This window comes from Tiliqua scincoides, chromosome 4, assembly GCF_035046505.1.
Source record: "Tiliqua scincoides isolate rTilSci1 chromosome 4, rTilSci1.hap2, whole genome shotgun sequence".
In the NCBI taxonomy this organism is placed as follows: Eukaryota; Metazoa; Chordata; class Lepidosauria; order Squamata; family Scincidae; genus Tiliqua; species Tiliqua scincoides.
The window spans coordinates 14,571,820-14,588,603 of NC_089824.1; the positions used below are offsets into that span (position 1 = coordinate 14,571,820).

Consider the following 16,784-nt stretch of genomic DNA (forward strand, 5'->3'; position numbering starts at 1 on the left):
TGCTGCAAGTACACTCCTCCCTCTGGCTTTGCAAACCTCTCCTGATGTCATGGGGGAAGGGGCTTAAAGCCTGCCCTTTGCAGGCTGCATGGAAAAGGTGCATCAGGAAGGTGGGCTTGCAAGAAAAAAGTGCTGCCTGCTAGTTCAAAGTTCACAAAGCATCACCACCACCACCCCTCCTCCTCCCCCCCTCCAAAAGTGCAGTAGATGTTTTAAAATGCAAGATGGCGGCCCTGCACTGAAGAGGAGGCAGGAAAACAGAGGGAGGCATTCAGCCAGCCAGCACTGCAAGGTAGGGGGCCTTCCCAGCCTTTCATATGGGGGGTGTGAGGTGCAGGGGGACGCTGGAGGCGTGCATCGCCCACCAGGCTTTGCAGAAAAAAGGTGCAACCTTGCAAAGCCTTTTTCTCTAACATGTACACGCAATTCTACGAGTCGTTGATCCTGGACCCTAAATTTGGGGGTGCTTTAGGCTTGCACCCTCCTGCGCACCCTTCCTCCCCTTTGGATCTCCAAACACTTTTGGAGTAGTGGAGGAAGGGGCTGGTGGCTGAGGGCACCCTGCTTTCTCCTCCCTGCCCCCACTTCTTTGTGCTGTTTGGGTAAGGAGGGCTTTTTTTGGAGGGGGGAGAGAAGATCAAAGCATCCGATGAACCTCAAAAAAACCACATTTAGGTGATGAACAGCTTATTTAAAACAGGCATGTATCAGGGGTGGGGAGAGGAGATTTCAGTTTAGTATTCTAGCTCTTTCTGGTCCCAGCTCTTGGCTTCTCCATTGTTTGCTAGCTGTGTTGTGTTCTTTCCTTGTACTGGTTCGGAGGGAATTAAAACAAAAATGTGTAGTGGAGGAATGGGGGTCGCACTCAAAATGTAGATCCAGGGATGGGAAGAGAGCTTCTTAACTCAAAATAAACTCCGTTAATAATCCATGCATTTCCTTTTCCATTTAGATCCCTTCTGCAAAAACATGCTGTAAAATTCTCCATCTGGCACCAGGTTTGTTGAAATACTATTATAAACATTTTAGCTGCTGTTGATTGGGGATGAGGGTGCCTTTTCTGTCTTTCATATGCACTGATTCTCCCCCACCCCCCATGGTAGTTGGGGAGGGAGTAGCTTGTGTGTATCTATTTTACAGGATGTGTTTAACCAACAGACTACTAGAGGGAAATTAAACTAACCGAATTAAATTTGTTGCATCTGAATGGTTCCCTTTCTTTAAGGGTGGTTATATGGGCTTATCTCTGTTGATTCTCACAGCCTGAAAGGGGAGATAAACTTGAGAGAGCCTAACTTTCCAAGGCCCATCTACTTAGCTTTATGACTGGGTGGGGATTTCAACTCCCTTTACTAAATCCAACTGTCTATTCACAGTACAGAGGTACATTATCCTGTGTTCTTCTAGGCCAGTGTTTTCCAAACTGTGGGTCGGGACCCACCAGTGGACCATGAGCTGATTTTTGGTGGTTCACAAAAAGTTTCTGAAATAATTAAAAAAAATTCTTTGCAAGGACCCTTGCCCCGGAAACAAAATTGCAGTTCAGGTGCAGAGACAACTCTTCAACTGGAATGGAATGCTAACCTGTTGTATGAGGTCATCTTCTTACTCCCAAATTAAAATGTCACATTTTCCAATTTTTTCCACTAATTGGCATGCCGTTGTGTGAACCCAGTTTCAACCATTTGTCTGACCTGGAAGTCCCTAGCTGCACATCTTGCTTTCTGGGTACCCTGGAATTACTGTAAAGGTGTGGGGGGGGGGACTCCATTTCTAGGGAGATTCTAGCAAATGTCTACATGCACATATAGTATGTAAGGTCTCTAGCAAGCCTTGGAAGCAGCCAGATTTCTAAATAATAATTTAAAATGTTTCTTTCTAAATCTTTTTTTTTCTGTCTAGTGAAGCTATGTGAGTCGTGGTAGATTGTCATTTTTAAAAGTGGCTCTGGTGGTAAAGCATTTGGGAAGCACTGTTTTAGACTACTTTAAGGTCTGAATTCGCATGCATGATGTGTACAAAGACATTCCCTTTTTGGTTAAGTCAGTGGTGTCTGTGGGACTTTAGGCTGTCTTTGAAATGAAATGGTGTTTAGCAATATTGATATTTTTTTTTCCCAGTGTGCTGATCTCTGCCCTGGTTGCTGTGTGGTTGATGACACTCCCCCTCCTGCCCCCCAAGGGCAGGATGGATGTAAAAAGCTGGAGTCTCTGAGGAGACTTAAGAACAAGTGTAGAATTGCAGAAGGTCCTGCTGCTCCGAAAGCCTACTTGAACTCAGTGGTAGGTACTTGTGTGCTGTGCCTTTTCCTGGGGTGTGTGTGGCATTGTTAGTCTCAGTTCCAGCTGGCTCTCTGATCATCTCTCAGCTACTGTGATCAAATTCTCTCTGCCAGTCCCCCTACTTTATCCAGAACCTCACTGCCAAAATCACTCACCTGTCTTTCTCTGTGGCACCCTTCCTCAAACAGCACACTGCCTTCAAATCTTTTTGTAACCAGCACAGCTCTGTGTCTCCATGGTCGAGCCACATATACAATTGCCCCACTTCTCAGTGTGTATTGTATTGCCTGTCATGACGCTTGCTCCTCCAGCTCAACCACCTCCAAGTATCTTGCTCTTTCAGCTGTTTTTCCTTTCTTCCTACTTTCCACTAATGTCTTGAACCTTCTAGAACACTTAGACGTACACATATATACTCCTTCTCTACAAATCCCGCCTCTTTCAAAGAGCTGTTGCTTAATCCCCAACTCTGAAGAAGTATCTGTGTGTATAGGCTTATGTTGATCCCTGGCCTTGCCATTCTTCCCTCTGTTCTCTCCCCATTGTCAAACTTTAGCTTGCAAGTTCTTTAGTGGCAAAACTCTTACTTTTTTGTTTCTGTTGTAAACTGTAATGTGCATCAATGAGACTCTGTAAATAGTAGTGGGGGGGCAAAAGATATCTTGGCCTTGTGCCTATGGGGAAAAAATATGTGAAGATGGGTTGTTAAGAGATTGTGTCACATAGGCAGTCTACTTTGGATTTAAAATTTATGTTCAGTACAACCCTATGTGTGTTTAGAAGTAAATCCTGTTACGTTCAGTGGCACTTACTTCCAGATAAGTAGGATTGCAGCCTAAATGTAAGAGCAGTTATATGGCAGAAAACACATTGGGAGAAATCTCGTTCAGTGAAGTACATGTATCTTAAATTGGGCATGGTGCAGAAACTTTACCCAGCCTCTTGGGAGGGTGATATAAGCTAAACGCCCCTGGATGCTTCCAGGTGGTTGCTGCTTCAGCACTTGTGGGCACGGCTGAGAAGAAAATTGGAGCTTGCGAACCATTGCCGCATTCTATTGCTGAATATTCCATTTCCATCTTTCCTTTAGTGCAGTAGCCAGAGACCATGACTTTTCTCAGGTGGCCAGCATAGGCTCAGGAGTTTCCGGTGACCAATTTTATGCCAGATCTAAATCCTGGAAGCAATACAAAATGGTACATAGGTGTCTGGAGCAACAATCTTTTGTATGGATTGTGCCCCCCTCCCCAATTCTGTTCCTACCAATTCTCTTCTTCCATTAAGCATAGCAAGAGAGATTCCCATGTAGCTTTTTGGTGTTGACTACACTGAACATCTGAAAAATTCTCTGAACGTTGTTTGAGTGATGTTTTCTGCGTTTCTTTGTTGTAATGAAAAATATCAGTATTTGTATATGGATATAAATTTGGGTTTCAATTGAGGTCTAGGTTATTATGAATATTTGGCACAGTACTGACAGCGGAAAACAGCATCTCCTTAGAGAGCTTCAACTATTCTATTGCCTCTGTGCAGTCATATGTAGTGGAGTTCTGCACTGACACAGAGCCAACCTCGGAAACATCCAGAATGTTGCCAAGTGTTCTGCCCATGTGAAAAGTGTGGGTAATCTTGTGCACACCACAAGAGTGTGGCTAGAACGTCCAATCCCTCAGTTCCTTGTCAACTGCTGCTAAAGTTGTATCATGAGGAACGCTTGTGATTAGTCTTTCTGTCTCGTTCTGTAATGAAGTCAGTTTAACCTCTGTTTTTAGTCTTGGTGCTTTGTTCTTTAAAAAGAAAAAGGGGAGATAATGTCTCTACCATGGAGCCAACTCCCTTCCCCCATTGGGCACAACTCCTGCCCATTGTGTGTTGTGGAAACCCACGTCATGGAGATTTGTGCTGTTTGTTAGTAGTTCTTGTGGTTCTTGTTAGTGGTTCAGAAAGAACCATTGACTTTTCCTGGTGCCTGCACTACAGGAGTTGGTGCTCACCTCCCCCCCCTCCAACAGTCCCAGGCTTCATCTGTTTTTTCACCACTGACTCATTGGTAGCTTTCTCAAGGCAAACAACCACTGCTTCAGAAAATTCAGAAGAGATGAATTCATGTTAACCTCAGTACACAACTGAGGCCAGGGCATGTTTTCTCAATTAGAGCTACTTAAACACTCTTGATCCTGAGAGGCATTCAGTCTTGTGCAAGAATCCAAGAGCTGGATGTAAGTCTTCTGAGTCAAAACTGCCTAAGCTGGTTTAGTCCCAAGAGGGACTCCAGCATCCAATCTCATGAAGTGTGAACCTTCTGTATCAAAGCTATTTGAACAGGCCCCATCCTATATTCAATTGATTGGAGTCCTGCTGGATTTTACACACTGTCCTGCCTATCTCCTGGAATTGGAGAGTTGGACCTTGTATTATGATAGACTGTAACTGTCCTCAAACCAGGTGATAGGGAAATAAGGGAGTGAGAGACAAGGAAGGAAGGGAGTAAATACTGTTCTGTGTTTAAAACTTGGATACAGTTGTGAATAAGGATTGAGAGGATAAGCCAAAGGTCATGTGGAAAAGTTCTCAGGAGGAACTTGAAGAAATGGGGAGAGAGGTGGAATTATGTACATGTTTAGAGATGCACATGTTGGGGGCAGCAAGGGAGGAGTCCTAGTTGGAGCAGCAGACTTCTGGTTGGCTGAGAGTTGGATGAGGACTGGAATCAAGGGACATAATGAGAAGGCAAGATATGAAACAAAGCCATGGGTGGTTTCAGTAGTGAAGGCAATGAGTTTTTCCTTTGTATTAGCGATTTGGTGATGGGGAGACAATATACTGAATGTTAAGAGTTAGTGGTTCAGCTTTGCACATAAGCCTGCAAATGTTGATGCACATGCACACAGATGTACTGCCCTGCTTGCCCTCATACCTTACTCATTTGTGGCACATATTTGCTGGAAGAAAGAAAAAGTCTTAACTTCTTACCTGTTTGCAAGTACTTTTTTGTTTGTTTTCCCAGAGAGAATTATTTGTTGTTTTAGAGGATCAGGAAAGTGGCTGTTTAATCCAGCTATTATCTAAATATCTTTATTTAGGTACTTTAAGAAGAACATGAGAGATCACATTGCCTGAAGCCACAATGTAATATTGCTTAAAAGTTCTATGTGCCTGATTCCCAAGAACTGCCTTCTCTCATTTGAGCCCGCCTGAGAGCTTGGGTCATCTGAAAAGGCCCTGCTTTGAGTTCTTCCACCACTGGAAATGCAGAGGGAAGTGACACCACAGACAGGGTCTTCTGTGTGTTGGCCAGGGCCAGCCCAAGATCTCCTGACCCCCAAGGCAGCATGCGAAATCCTGCCCCCCCACCCAAAGATGTGCCAGCCTCTGCTCCTCCCAGTCTCCAGTGTTCTAACTCAGCACTGTCCTCCCCTCCACATTTCCTCTTGCTCTCTGTTCGCCTCTTCCTTTTCCAGTCCATGGATTGGAAGGAGAAGGGGGCAATGGAGGCAAGTAGCAGGCAGAGATGAGTGCCTCCCACTAATCTGCTGCTGCTTCAGCTGGTCTTATGGATGGGTCAGGCCTGGTGGCGGCACCAGGGTTTGGAAATTGTGCCACCTTGTCCCTTCTTTATTAGTTTATAGACACTGTGTGAAAACTTTTTTTATTTCAGAGGTTGTGTAGTAGGCCTTGCGCATATCTGATATGCCTTTTATATGCCTGTCTACTGAGAATTTAACTTCATGCATCTAATGAAGTCTACAAAAGCTTATGCTCAGTGCTTTTTTGTGAAAAAAATGGTGCAGGAACTCACAACTTGTTAATCTTTTATTTATTTATTTATTTTTAAACCATTTTTTATTGGAGAAATAAAAATTTTTTTATGTGCTTCCCCCCTAAAGATGAACTTACTTCTGAGTAGACATGCATAGGATTGGGCTGTCAATCTCCACATCCCCTTCCCCCTAGCTACTTTTTCTACACATGGGGAAAAATACTGTACAGGTGCACTTGTAGCGTGTAGTATGTAGTGTGGCACTACTTCGAGGAGAGGAAGCAGTGAATGGATTCCGAAAAATGGCTTATGTGAGTTCCATGTAGTAAAATTACTCTAAGCAACTGTGGGAGTAAGAACAAAAAAGGAATTCTTACATGAAAGGGGTCCTTAAGTGCACATAGAAACAGCTACTTTTGCAAACAAGCGATTAAATATGGTTTAATTCAGGTATCAGAATACTCTGTGTCTTTGGGAAGGCGCTTGGCATGCAATTGTATGTTCTCTGCTGCCCTGAGCAGCTGCTTTGCATTGCTGGAGAGGAGCTGCAAACGCTGGCTGGCAGAGGGCATGCTTGTGGGGGAAGGACGAGGAAGATCTCTGGCAAGGCTGGACAGCATGTTGTGCACGCGTAGAATCACTTTTCACCTGCCCTTAGCATGTGAAAACGGGTGCAGATCTCTGCCAGGATTAAGAGCCCAATCCTAGGTATGTCTACTCTGAAGTAAGTCTCGTTCTAGTCAATGGAGCTTATTCCCAGGAAAGTGCCTATGATTGCAGCCTAAGAGCCCAATCCTATGCATGTCTACTCAGAAGTCCACTTTAGTGAATGGGGCTTACTGTGGATAGGATGGCAGCCTTAGAGTCCAATCCTGTGCCTGTCTACTCTGCCTCTGTTTTGCTCCCCCCCTGGAATGCCTCCGAAGGGGAGGGGCCCTTGCAAAAAGGTGCCGGAACTCCGTCCCCCCGCGTTCCATTAGAAAAAAAGCCCTGCTTATGCTAAATTTAAATTGGTTTGGTTTTAAGGTGCTGCAAGAATCTTTGTTGTGTTTGCTGCAATCAATTAACACAATTTCCCCCCATTTTTTACAGTTTGGGACTCTGGTACCTAAAGGACCATCTGCACACACATGAATCTGCCCAAGTTAAGGTAATCTTCTGAGTTCCTTCTGCTGGTTTCCGGCAACTTTGAGGGTAGGTGGGTGACAGCTGGAGAAAGTGTCTTTTTTGTTGTGGTATCCTGTTTGTGATAAGTGCCCTGCATGGAAACTTGTTGTCTGGCACCACATTGTATGTCTTTCTGTTACCAGACAAAGACCTTACTTGGTCAGGCCTTTCATAATATCTTTTCGACATATTCAGTGTTGCTGCTGGTTTGTGGGGCATTTTTTAGCTACTCTACTGCTTTTAATAAGCAGTTTAGTAAAATTTAGTACAATTGGCTGGGCTAATTGTAAGATGCTCTGGAAGTTGTGAAACTGAAGGATAGGTTATCACCACATGTTTTAAACACATTGAAGTGCAATCAACAATATTTTATAGATTCAGTCTTTTTATATACTTTTTTTTATCCACGGATTAGACTCAACAGTGATGGCCACTGCAGATAAGATGGACCTGTCGATCCCTGAAGAAGGGGGAAAAACACGTCCCCCTTCTAAAAACCGCTTTTCTAGTAAACAGTCAAGGAGTCAGGTGATCACAACTGCTATTTCAGCTCACTCTGAGAAAAATAACCTCCTCCGTTTGCCCTGGCCTACCAAAGAATGGAATGCAAGTGTGGAATGTCAGACCCTTTCGCATGTCACTGCCAACCTAGGCTCAAAAGTCCGTGGAATGTACAAGAGAGCCTTTCTTCCAAATCTGATTTGATGGTAGCAAATGGAAGGAGATGGTCCTTATGTATCTTGGTCTGAACTTTTGCAAGTTTTCACAATTTTAGCCAGTAGTGGTGTCCCCCACCCCTCAAGTGCATCACCTGCTTTCTGCACCCAGCGCACCCCCCTAGTGATGCCAGTTGTTAAGCAGCACCTTGAGCCATGTCTAGAAACAAACTAGTAACTAGTGCAGCATGATAATAAAGTCTTGCATCAGTCAGAAGCCAGACAACAGCCTCGTGTACCAGTTGATGTTTCTGAGAGGTCTTTGGGGCAGCGTCATGGTGACTGAGGCATGAACCGCTATTGCCAGGTCTGTCTGAGGCAGAAACAGACACCATTGCTGCACCAACCGAAGCCAGGCAAAGGTATTCTGGGGTCACAGCTGCCCTGGACAACCAGGAACAAGGCTGGGGGACCTCTTGTACCCAAACAGTGAACCTGCTCCTTCAAAGGGAGTGCAGCCCCACATGGAACAGGCTGACACACTGTTAGAGAGCCAGCAGATCTTCTGACCAAGAGAATCTTGGTCTTGTCAGGATGTTGTTTTAGTTATCCATCCCTTTGCTTGACTGATGCTTTCATGGGTTGATGTCGTTTTTTTTTTTCTCAATTCAGCTTTTAGGCTAGGCTTTGCACAACTGTTATCCTACTAAATTGAATAAAGCTCACTAGTCGTGTATAGCGGCCTGCCAGATGCTAGACAACCCCTCTCTTTGTATAAAGCAGCAGCAGGAAGCTTATTGAGTCCCTCATAGGCCTCTGTATGTGACTGAAAAGCTGCAGGGCTACAGTATTGCTTTGGTAGCCAGACTGAAATGTTCAAGAGTAAAACACTGAGAGGGGCAAAGCCATTTTGGCTTAATGCAACAGCAGCAACTCCCTGAAAAATCTAAATGTTTCTTTTCTTTTCTTAACACAGGTGGCAGATGCAAATGTTAAGAAGCTGCTGCTCGTTCTTTTATCCTTCAGGCTGCAAGTTACTGTCTTAGATAGTTGCACTATGAAAATGTTGCCAATAGAATAGAGGTTGAGAAATTACCATGCGTTGACATTGTACCAGAAGCCATTATAGTAAAGCAAGCATCCAGGAAAGCCCAAAAGTAGTGGTATTGGTTCCAGTGTGGTCTTTTCACTAAAACAGAATGGCAAGTAAGCGAAAATCCACCACGCCCTGCATGGTCCTAACAAGTGAACCTGATCCAGACCTAGAAGTGGTATCTGATGTCGAAGAAGGACCACCCGTGATTACACCAGCAGGAAGCATCTCGAGTGACGAGGACTCTGGAGAATTTGTGGACTCAGACAATCAGCAGAATAAGAAAGTTGAAGGTGGCTATGAATGCAAATACTGCACATTTCAGACTCCAGATCTCAATATGTTTACTTTTCATGTGGATTCGGAGCACCCCAATGTCGTACTAAGTTCTTCCTATGTCTGCCTTGAATGCAAGTTTGTTACCAAAAGATACGATGCTCTTTCGGAACATAATATAAAATACCACCCTGGGGAGGAGAACTTTAAGTTGACCATGGTGAAGCGTAATAACCAGACAATCTTTGAGCAAACAGTCAACGATCTTACTTTTGATGGGAGCTTTACGCAAGAGGAGAAGGCCAAAGAACTGGAGGCTTCTGAAGTTCCCTCATCAGGTGGCATCTCAATTAGCAAAACCCCTATTATGAAAATGATGAAAAACAAGAATGAAACAAAGCGAATTGCTGTCTTCCACAGCACGGCAGAGGATGGTCCTGCAGAAGAGAAAAATACTGAAAGTGACCCTGACTGTGAGGAAATAACAGAAAAACCAGCCGCCGCAGACCCCAACACAACCAGTACGTTGCCTGCGGAAACAGTTAGCACAGTTGTGAATTCTACAGCAGTGATTCAGCCTACTCAAGTGATAACAAGCATAGCTTCCCCGCAGAACTCTAACTTGGTTTCTAAGGTCTTGATCCCTATCAATAGCATTCCGACCTACAACACAGCTTTGGATAATAGTTCCCTCTTACTTAATACTTACAACAAGTTCCCTTATCCAACGGTGTCAGAAATTGCACTTCTTGCCACTCAAGCTAAATACACAGAGGAGCAGATCAAAATCTGGTTCTCTGCCCAGCGTCTGAAACACGGGGTCAGCTGGACACCAGAGGAAGTAGAAGAAGCCAGGAGAAAGCAGTTCAACGGCACTGTACATACCGTCCCTCAAACCATTACAGTTATTCCAGCACACATTTCAGCAGCTAGCAATGGTTTGCCTTCCATCCTGCAGACATGCCAAATAGTTGGCCAGCCAGGACTAGTTCTTACACAGGTTGCAGGCGCTGGCTCGCTTCCAGTGACGGCCCCAATAGCTTTGACTGTGGCAGGAGTCCCAAATCAAACCCAGCTGCAAAAAGGACAGGTCCAGGCCACTCAGCCTGTTACTGAAACCAAGCAAGTGGCTGCTGTCCCAGCCCCTCAGCTTACCAAATCGGAAGTGGTGGTAGCAGCTGCCGATACGGTTGGAGTCCGTGCAAAAAAGACAAAGGAGCAGCTGACGGAATTAAAGATCAGCTACCTTAAAAATCACTTCCCTCATGATTTGGAGATAGTCAGGCTCATGAAAGCAACGGGGCTGACTAAAGGGGAGATTAAAAAGTGGTTCAGTGACACCAGGTACAACCAGAGAAACTCAAAGCATAACCATTACAATCATCTCAGCAACGACTCCTGTACTATTGTTATTGATTCAAGTGATGAAACAAATGAGCCCCCAACAATGGTCCCACTGCAGCAGAAATCATCATGGAATGCCTCTGATCTCAGTCCCCAGAAAGTCAAAGAAAAGACAGCTGAGCAACTTCAAGTTCTCCAAGATAGTTTCCACAATAATCCTGTCCTTACAGAGGACGAGCTGAATCGGATAAGGTCAGAAACCAAGCTAACCGGGCGAGAGATTGATACTTGGTTTGCAGAACAGAAGAAATCCACTGGCCTTCAAGATGAAGGTGAGGAGTTAAACGAAAGTAATACCACCAGCTCAAAGGAAGCGTCAGCAGAGACATCTGGGGGAGAAGGAGCAGGAGCACAAAAAGCGGTAAAACTGGCTAAAAAGACACCAGAACAGTTACATATGCTCAAAATGTCATTTGTTCGGACTCAGTGGCCATCAGCGGAAGAGTATGACAAGCTGGCAGAGGAAACTGGGCTTCCTCGACCGGAGATTGTTGGTTGGTTTGGAGATACTCGTTATGCCTGGAAAAATGGAGGCTTGAAATGGTACTACTACTATCAAGGGGCCAATGCAAATAGTATGAATGGTCAAAGCTATTCCAGAAGGAGGGGGAGAGGAAGATCAAAGGGAAGAGGAAGAGGAAGGCCTCGCGGACGACCAAGAGCAAACAGAAGGATTAAACACTGGGACAGAGCCCCAGTCATCAAATTTAAAACTGGAAAAGCAATTCTTAAGGATTATTACCTGAAACACAAGTTTCTTAATGAACAGGACCTTGATGAGCTGGTTGCCAAATCACACATGGGATATGAACAAGTCAGGGAGTGGTTTGGGGATAGACAAAGAAGAGCTGACCTGGGCCTTGAGTTGTTTGAGGAGGAGGAGGAAGAAGAGGAGCTCCTGGATTACCAGGATGATGAAGATGATGATGATGATGAAGATAATGAAGAAGAAACAGATGACAGTGACAATTGGGAACCTCCTCGACATGTTAGGCGTAAATTCTCAAAATCAGACTGACATGTAAGTTTTGGGGTTGTGGGAACATAACTTTTGCTGTGCAGTGGCCATTGATTGATGCTGGCCCTCCGTTCTAGTGATCACCTGCTTAGAAATCACTCCACTTTGGAAGGGGGAATGATAGCTAGCTCATATAGCAAATAGCTGTTTTCGCCTTGGTTAGCATAGATGGAAAAGCAACTCCAAAGTTTGGGAATTACAAAGCCCACCCCAAATTCAGCTCCCTTTCACATTTTTGCTGATAGAAGGAGTTTATATTGAATTGCCTTATGTTTGATTCCAAAATCTTTTAAGGATACAGGTTTTTTTTTATTGCAGGAGAAAAATTTCTGCAAAATGAGGGCAAAAATACAGTATTCCTACTGTACAACTGTTTCAGTTTTCTTCCCTTCCTAGCATAAGAGGAGGAAAATGAGATGGGTTTGGGGGTAAAAGATATGAATGAAAAGAACAAGCAACAAGTGGGGATTGCTTGAAGTTTTTTTCTTTTAGGACAATAAGAGAAAGAAATATCTGTTACATATGGAGCCCGTGTGCTAGGTTTACAGAAGTCATGTTGAAGGTCTGTCTTCAAGGAGTTGAGGCTGAAGTGTGTTTTTTATATGAAATCTAAACGGTGTATATCCTGTTTCAATACTAGAAACAATGAATGCAGCAAACACCAAAATTTTTTAATTGTGCATTCCTTTAGAAGCTGCAGTGTAAGGGTTGCTTCTGTACATCAAGTCTCTCAGAATTCTGTGTAGCATGTTTCTTTAATGAAAGACAACACATATTTGAAACCATGATGGCCACTTTCTTCAACCTGTGGAAGACAGATGCTCTCTGGGTTTGATATCTCCTTCTCTTCCACATATCAAGCAAGAACATCTGGTTAGTACCCCTCCTGTCCTACAAGAATTGCCTGCCAGCTTGACATGGTCTCTAGAGCTTGTTGAAGTGGCATTGCCAGACCAGCTTCAGCCACGTTGCACAGTTGGAAACCTGGCAGTTTCCAGCTTGACATTTCATTTTGTGATGGATGGGCACTTGCCAGATTACAAGAGGTGGCGTGTATTTCTGCCCTGGCTTAAGGATGGAGGGGCCTTTGGAGATATGATCATAGCTTAGTAGTAGAGCACATACTTTGCAAACAGCAAATTGCAGATTAAAACATTTGTATCTCCACATAGGGCTGAGAAATACCCTTCTCTGAAGCCTGATTGGAAAGCCAATGCCAGGCCAAATGGATCGTACTGAGCAGGACAAATTTGACTTGGTATAAGGCTGCTTCATGCATTGATTAGAATTGTGATGGGAGTTGGATGGGGCCTGCAGGTTACCAGTTTGCTGTCCCTGGTTTAGAAGAGCCAAATTGTAAAGTTTTGTCAGGATAAGACTCGTATCAAGAAGTGTATGAAGCTTTGCTAAGTAAATTTAAGACAAGCTCAGCTGGCTATAGGTGCTGTGGGTGTGTCGCTCTGTGAATAGTAACATTGAGCAGGTAGAAAGAGTTGGATCAAGACCATTGCACTTTGCATGGTGCTTTAAAGCAGAATAGAGCACAAATATAAGAACATAAGAACAACCCCACTGGATCAGGCCATAGGCCCGTCTAGTCCAGCTTCCTCTATCTCACAGCGGCCCACCAAATGCCCCAGGGAGCACACCAGATAACCTGCATCCTGGTGCCCTCCCTTGCATCTGACATAGCCCATTTCTAAAATGAGGAGGTTGCACATACACATCATGGCTTGTAACCCATAATAGATTTTTCCTCCAGAAACTTGTCCAATCCCCTTTTAAAGGCATCCAGGCCAGATGCGGTCACCACATCCTGTGGCAAGGAGTTCCACAGACCAACCACACACTGAGTAAAGAAATATTTTCTTTTGTCCTAACGCTCCCAACACTCAATTTTAGTGGCTGTCCCCTGGTTCTGGTGTTATGTGAGAGTGTAAAGAGCATCTCTCTATCCACTTTATCCTTCCCATGCATAATTTTGTATATCTCAATCATGTCCCCCCTCAGGCATCTCTTTTCTAGGCTGAAGAGGCCCAAACGCCATAGCCTTTCCTCATAAGGAAGGTGCCCCAGCCCAGCAATCATCTTAGTTGCCCTCTTGCACCTTTTCCATTTCCACTATATCCTTTTTGAGATGCGGTGACCAGAACTGGACACAATACTCCAGGTGTGGCCTTACCATAGATTTGTACAACGGCATTATAATATTAGCTGTTATATTCTCAATACCCCGAGAGCAGTCATTTTTAATATTCTCAATACCTTTTCTAATTATCCCAAGCATAGAATTGGCCTTCTTCACTGCCGCTGCACATTGGGTCGACACTTTCATCAACCTGTCCACCACCACCCCAAGATCTCTCTCCTGATCTGTCACAGACAGCTCAGAACCCATTAGCCTATATGTGAAGTTTTGATTTTTTGCCCCAATATGCATGACTTTACACTTACTTACATTGAAACGCACCTGCCATTTTGCTGCCCATTCTGCCACTTTGGAGAGATCCTTCTGGAGCTCCTCACAATCACTTCTGGTCTTCACCACTTGGAAAAGTTTGGTGTTGTCTGCAAACTTAGCCACTTCACTGCTCAACCCTGTCTCCAGGTCATTTATGAAGAGGTTGAAGAGCACCCAGGACAGATCCTTGGGGCACACCGCTTTTCACCTCTCTCCGTTGTGAAAATTGCCCATTGACACCCACTCTCTGCTTCCTGGTCTTCAAGCAGGTCTCAATCCAGGAGAGGACCTGCCCTCTGATTCCCTGACTGTGGAGTTTTTTTAGTAGCCTTTGGTGAGGGACCATGTCGAACGCCTTCTGAAAGTCCAGATATATAATGTCCATGGGTTCTCCCACATCCACATGCTTGTTGACTTTTTCAAAGAATTCTAAAAGGTTTGTGAGGCAAGACTTACCCTTACAGAAGCCATGCTGATTCTCCCTCATTCTCTTGTTCGTCTGTGTTTTGAGATTCTTTCTTTGATGAGGCATTCCACCATCTTACCAGGTATAGATATTAGGCTGACTAGCCTATAGTTTCCCGGGTCCCCCCTCTTTCCCTCTTTAAAGATCGGCATGACATTTGCTGTCCTCTGGCACTATCAGCAACTTCATTCTTCAATTCCTTAATAACTCTTGGGTAGATGCCATCAGGGCCTGGAGTTAGTGTTTGTGGTCTATCCTTGCAGTTCAGTTTTGACATGGCCCTGAAAAGCTATGCTCTGAGTGGGAAGCAGTGGCCCAATCCAGGCTCTTAGCAACCAAAAAGGCAAGAAGTTGTCAGGGCGCCAACAGCCTAAAGCCTTCCTCCTGCCTTAGGAACTTGGATTTGAAATAGATGTCTAAACTGAAGGGAAAGAGCATCTAGAGCAGGGGTGTCCAAACATTTTGGCAGGAGGGCCACATCATCTCTCTGACACTGTGTCGGGGGCCGGGGGGGAAATTAATTTACATTTCAAATTTGAATAAATTTACATAAACGAATATGTTACGAGATGGCACTTATATGAACGAATGAAGGTCTTTCAATAACTCAAGGCCTATAAAAAGCCTTGCACAAAGCAAGGCCAGCCTTTCCTTTGCTGCCGCTGCTGCATCACAGATGTGAAACAGCAAGCAGTGGAAGGAGGACTTGTCCCACAGTTCACACAGGAGGTCGAACCATGGGCCGTCACGCTTAGAGCAGTTGCATCAGGCCAGTGAGGGCTCCACAAGTCTCCGTAGGGCCAGAGGCTCATTGAAGTCTGGGGGCTCCCTGAGGGCCAGATTGGGAGTCCTCAAGGGCCGCAAGTGGCCCCAGCGCCGGGGTTTGGGCACCCCTGATCTACAGCAATGATTTTCAATCTTTTTCATCTCATGGCACACTGACAAGGCACTAAAATTGTCACGGCACACCATGAGGTTTTTGACAATTGTCAAGGCACATCATGTCACCAGTGGGGGGCTCACATCCCACATAGGCCCTACTAATAAATTACCTTCTCCCAAATTCCTGTGGCACACCTGTGGACCACTCACAGCACACCAATGTGCCATGGTACAGTGGTTGATCAAGAGCAGTCATTTTTAACCACTGTGCCATGGCACACTGGTGTGCCACAGATATTCTGCAGGTGTGCCACGGGAGTTTGGGGGAGGATCATTTGTTAGTAGGGCCACTGGGGGATGCAAGCCCCTGCTGTCAGTGTGGGATGCTTTGTCAGCTGTCAAACTAATGGTGTGCCTTGACAACTTCAGTGCCTTGTCAGTATGCCATGAGTTGAAAAAGGTTGAAAATCGCTGATCTAGAGTATCCAATTATTTTTGATGGCTGATCTGTTACATTTTCATGTGAGTTACCAGAATAGTAGTTCTGAGCCAAAGGCATAACTTTGTTTTTAGGTAATACATGTGTGTATCTTAGAAGGCATCACCTTAATAGAACCATTTCCTCCTTTTTGAGGGAGAAGGTGCGGTGTGCCAACACAACAGTTGCCTCCTACAGTTTCTGCAAGTACTTTAGTACTTGCATTATTACTATAATAGTGCAACAAATACTTGCACTATTTTTAAAAAGTAAAATAAAAAAAGATCTTCTGCCCAATTAATCAAGGCATTGTTTTGAGTCAGTCAGAAGCTTTCCTTGACTCACTTAAGCCTTGCCTCCCAAATGGCACTTACTGATTTGTTGAAAAATAACTTTTTAAAAGCATTTTTACCTGTGACCCCAGTACTTAAATTTGTGAAATATTTGAATATTTGATTTGAAATAGCATAATATTTGAAAACCTTTCCTGCCTTTCTGGTTTTAAGTGTTGCTAAATAATTTGTGCAGTTCTTAAATGCCTCATTTTTCTGCCTTTGCAATAGTAGTCAAAATGAGTGAGATTATGCAGTTAGTTCAGGGGTGTCCAAAGTTTTTGGCAGGAGGGCCACATCAGCTCTCTGACATGATGTCGGGGGCTGGGGGGAAAAAGAATTAATTTACATTTAAAATTTGAATAAATTTACATATGTTTACATAAGTGAATATATTAAAGATGAAGTTATATGAATGAATGAAGGTCTTGCAATAGCTCAAGGCCTATACAAGTCCTTGCACAAAGCAAGGCTGGCCTTATCTTTGCTGCCGCTACTGCATCACAGAC

At 44.4% G+C, this 16,784-nt stretch overlaps 1 protein-coding gene across 4 annotated transcripts in view; it reads left to right on the forward strand.

The window, feature by feature from the left end:
- The window catches only part of ZHX1 (zinc fingers and homeoboxes 1), a 26,198-nt gene continuing 9,414 nt past the window's right edge, over positions 1-16,784 (forward strand). For 2 of the 4 annotated variants that reach the window (XM_066623357.1, XM_066623360.1), the window contains exons 1-5: positions 1-292; positions 953-998; positions 2,121-2,282; positions 7,135-7,192; positions 8,842-11,659. In XM_066623357.1, the coding sequence (XP_066479454.1) occupies positions 9,065-11,656 (2,592 nt within the window). In that variant the 5' untranslated portion in view covers positions 1-292; positions 953-998; positions 2,121-2,282; positions 7,135-7,192; positions 8,842-9,064 and the 3' untranslated portion in view covers positions 11,657-11,659. Of the gene's footprint in view, positions 293-952; positions 999-2,120; positions 2,283-7,134; positions 7,241-8,841; positions 11,660-16,784 lie in introns of all 4 variants that reach the window. The other 2 variants (XM_066623358.1, XM_066623359.1) reach the window with 2 other exon arrangements.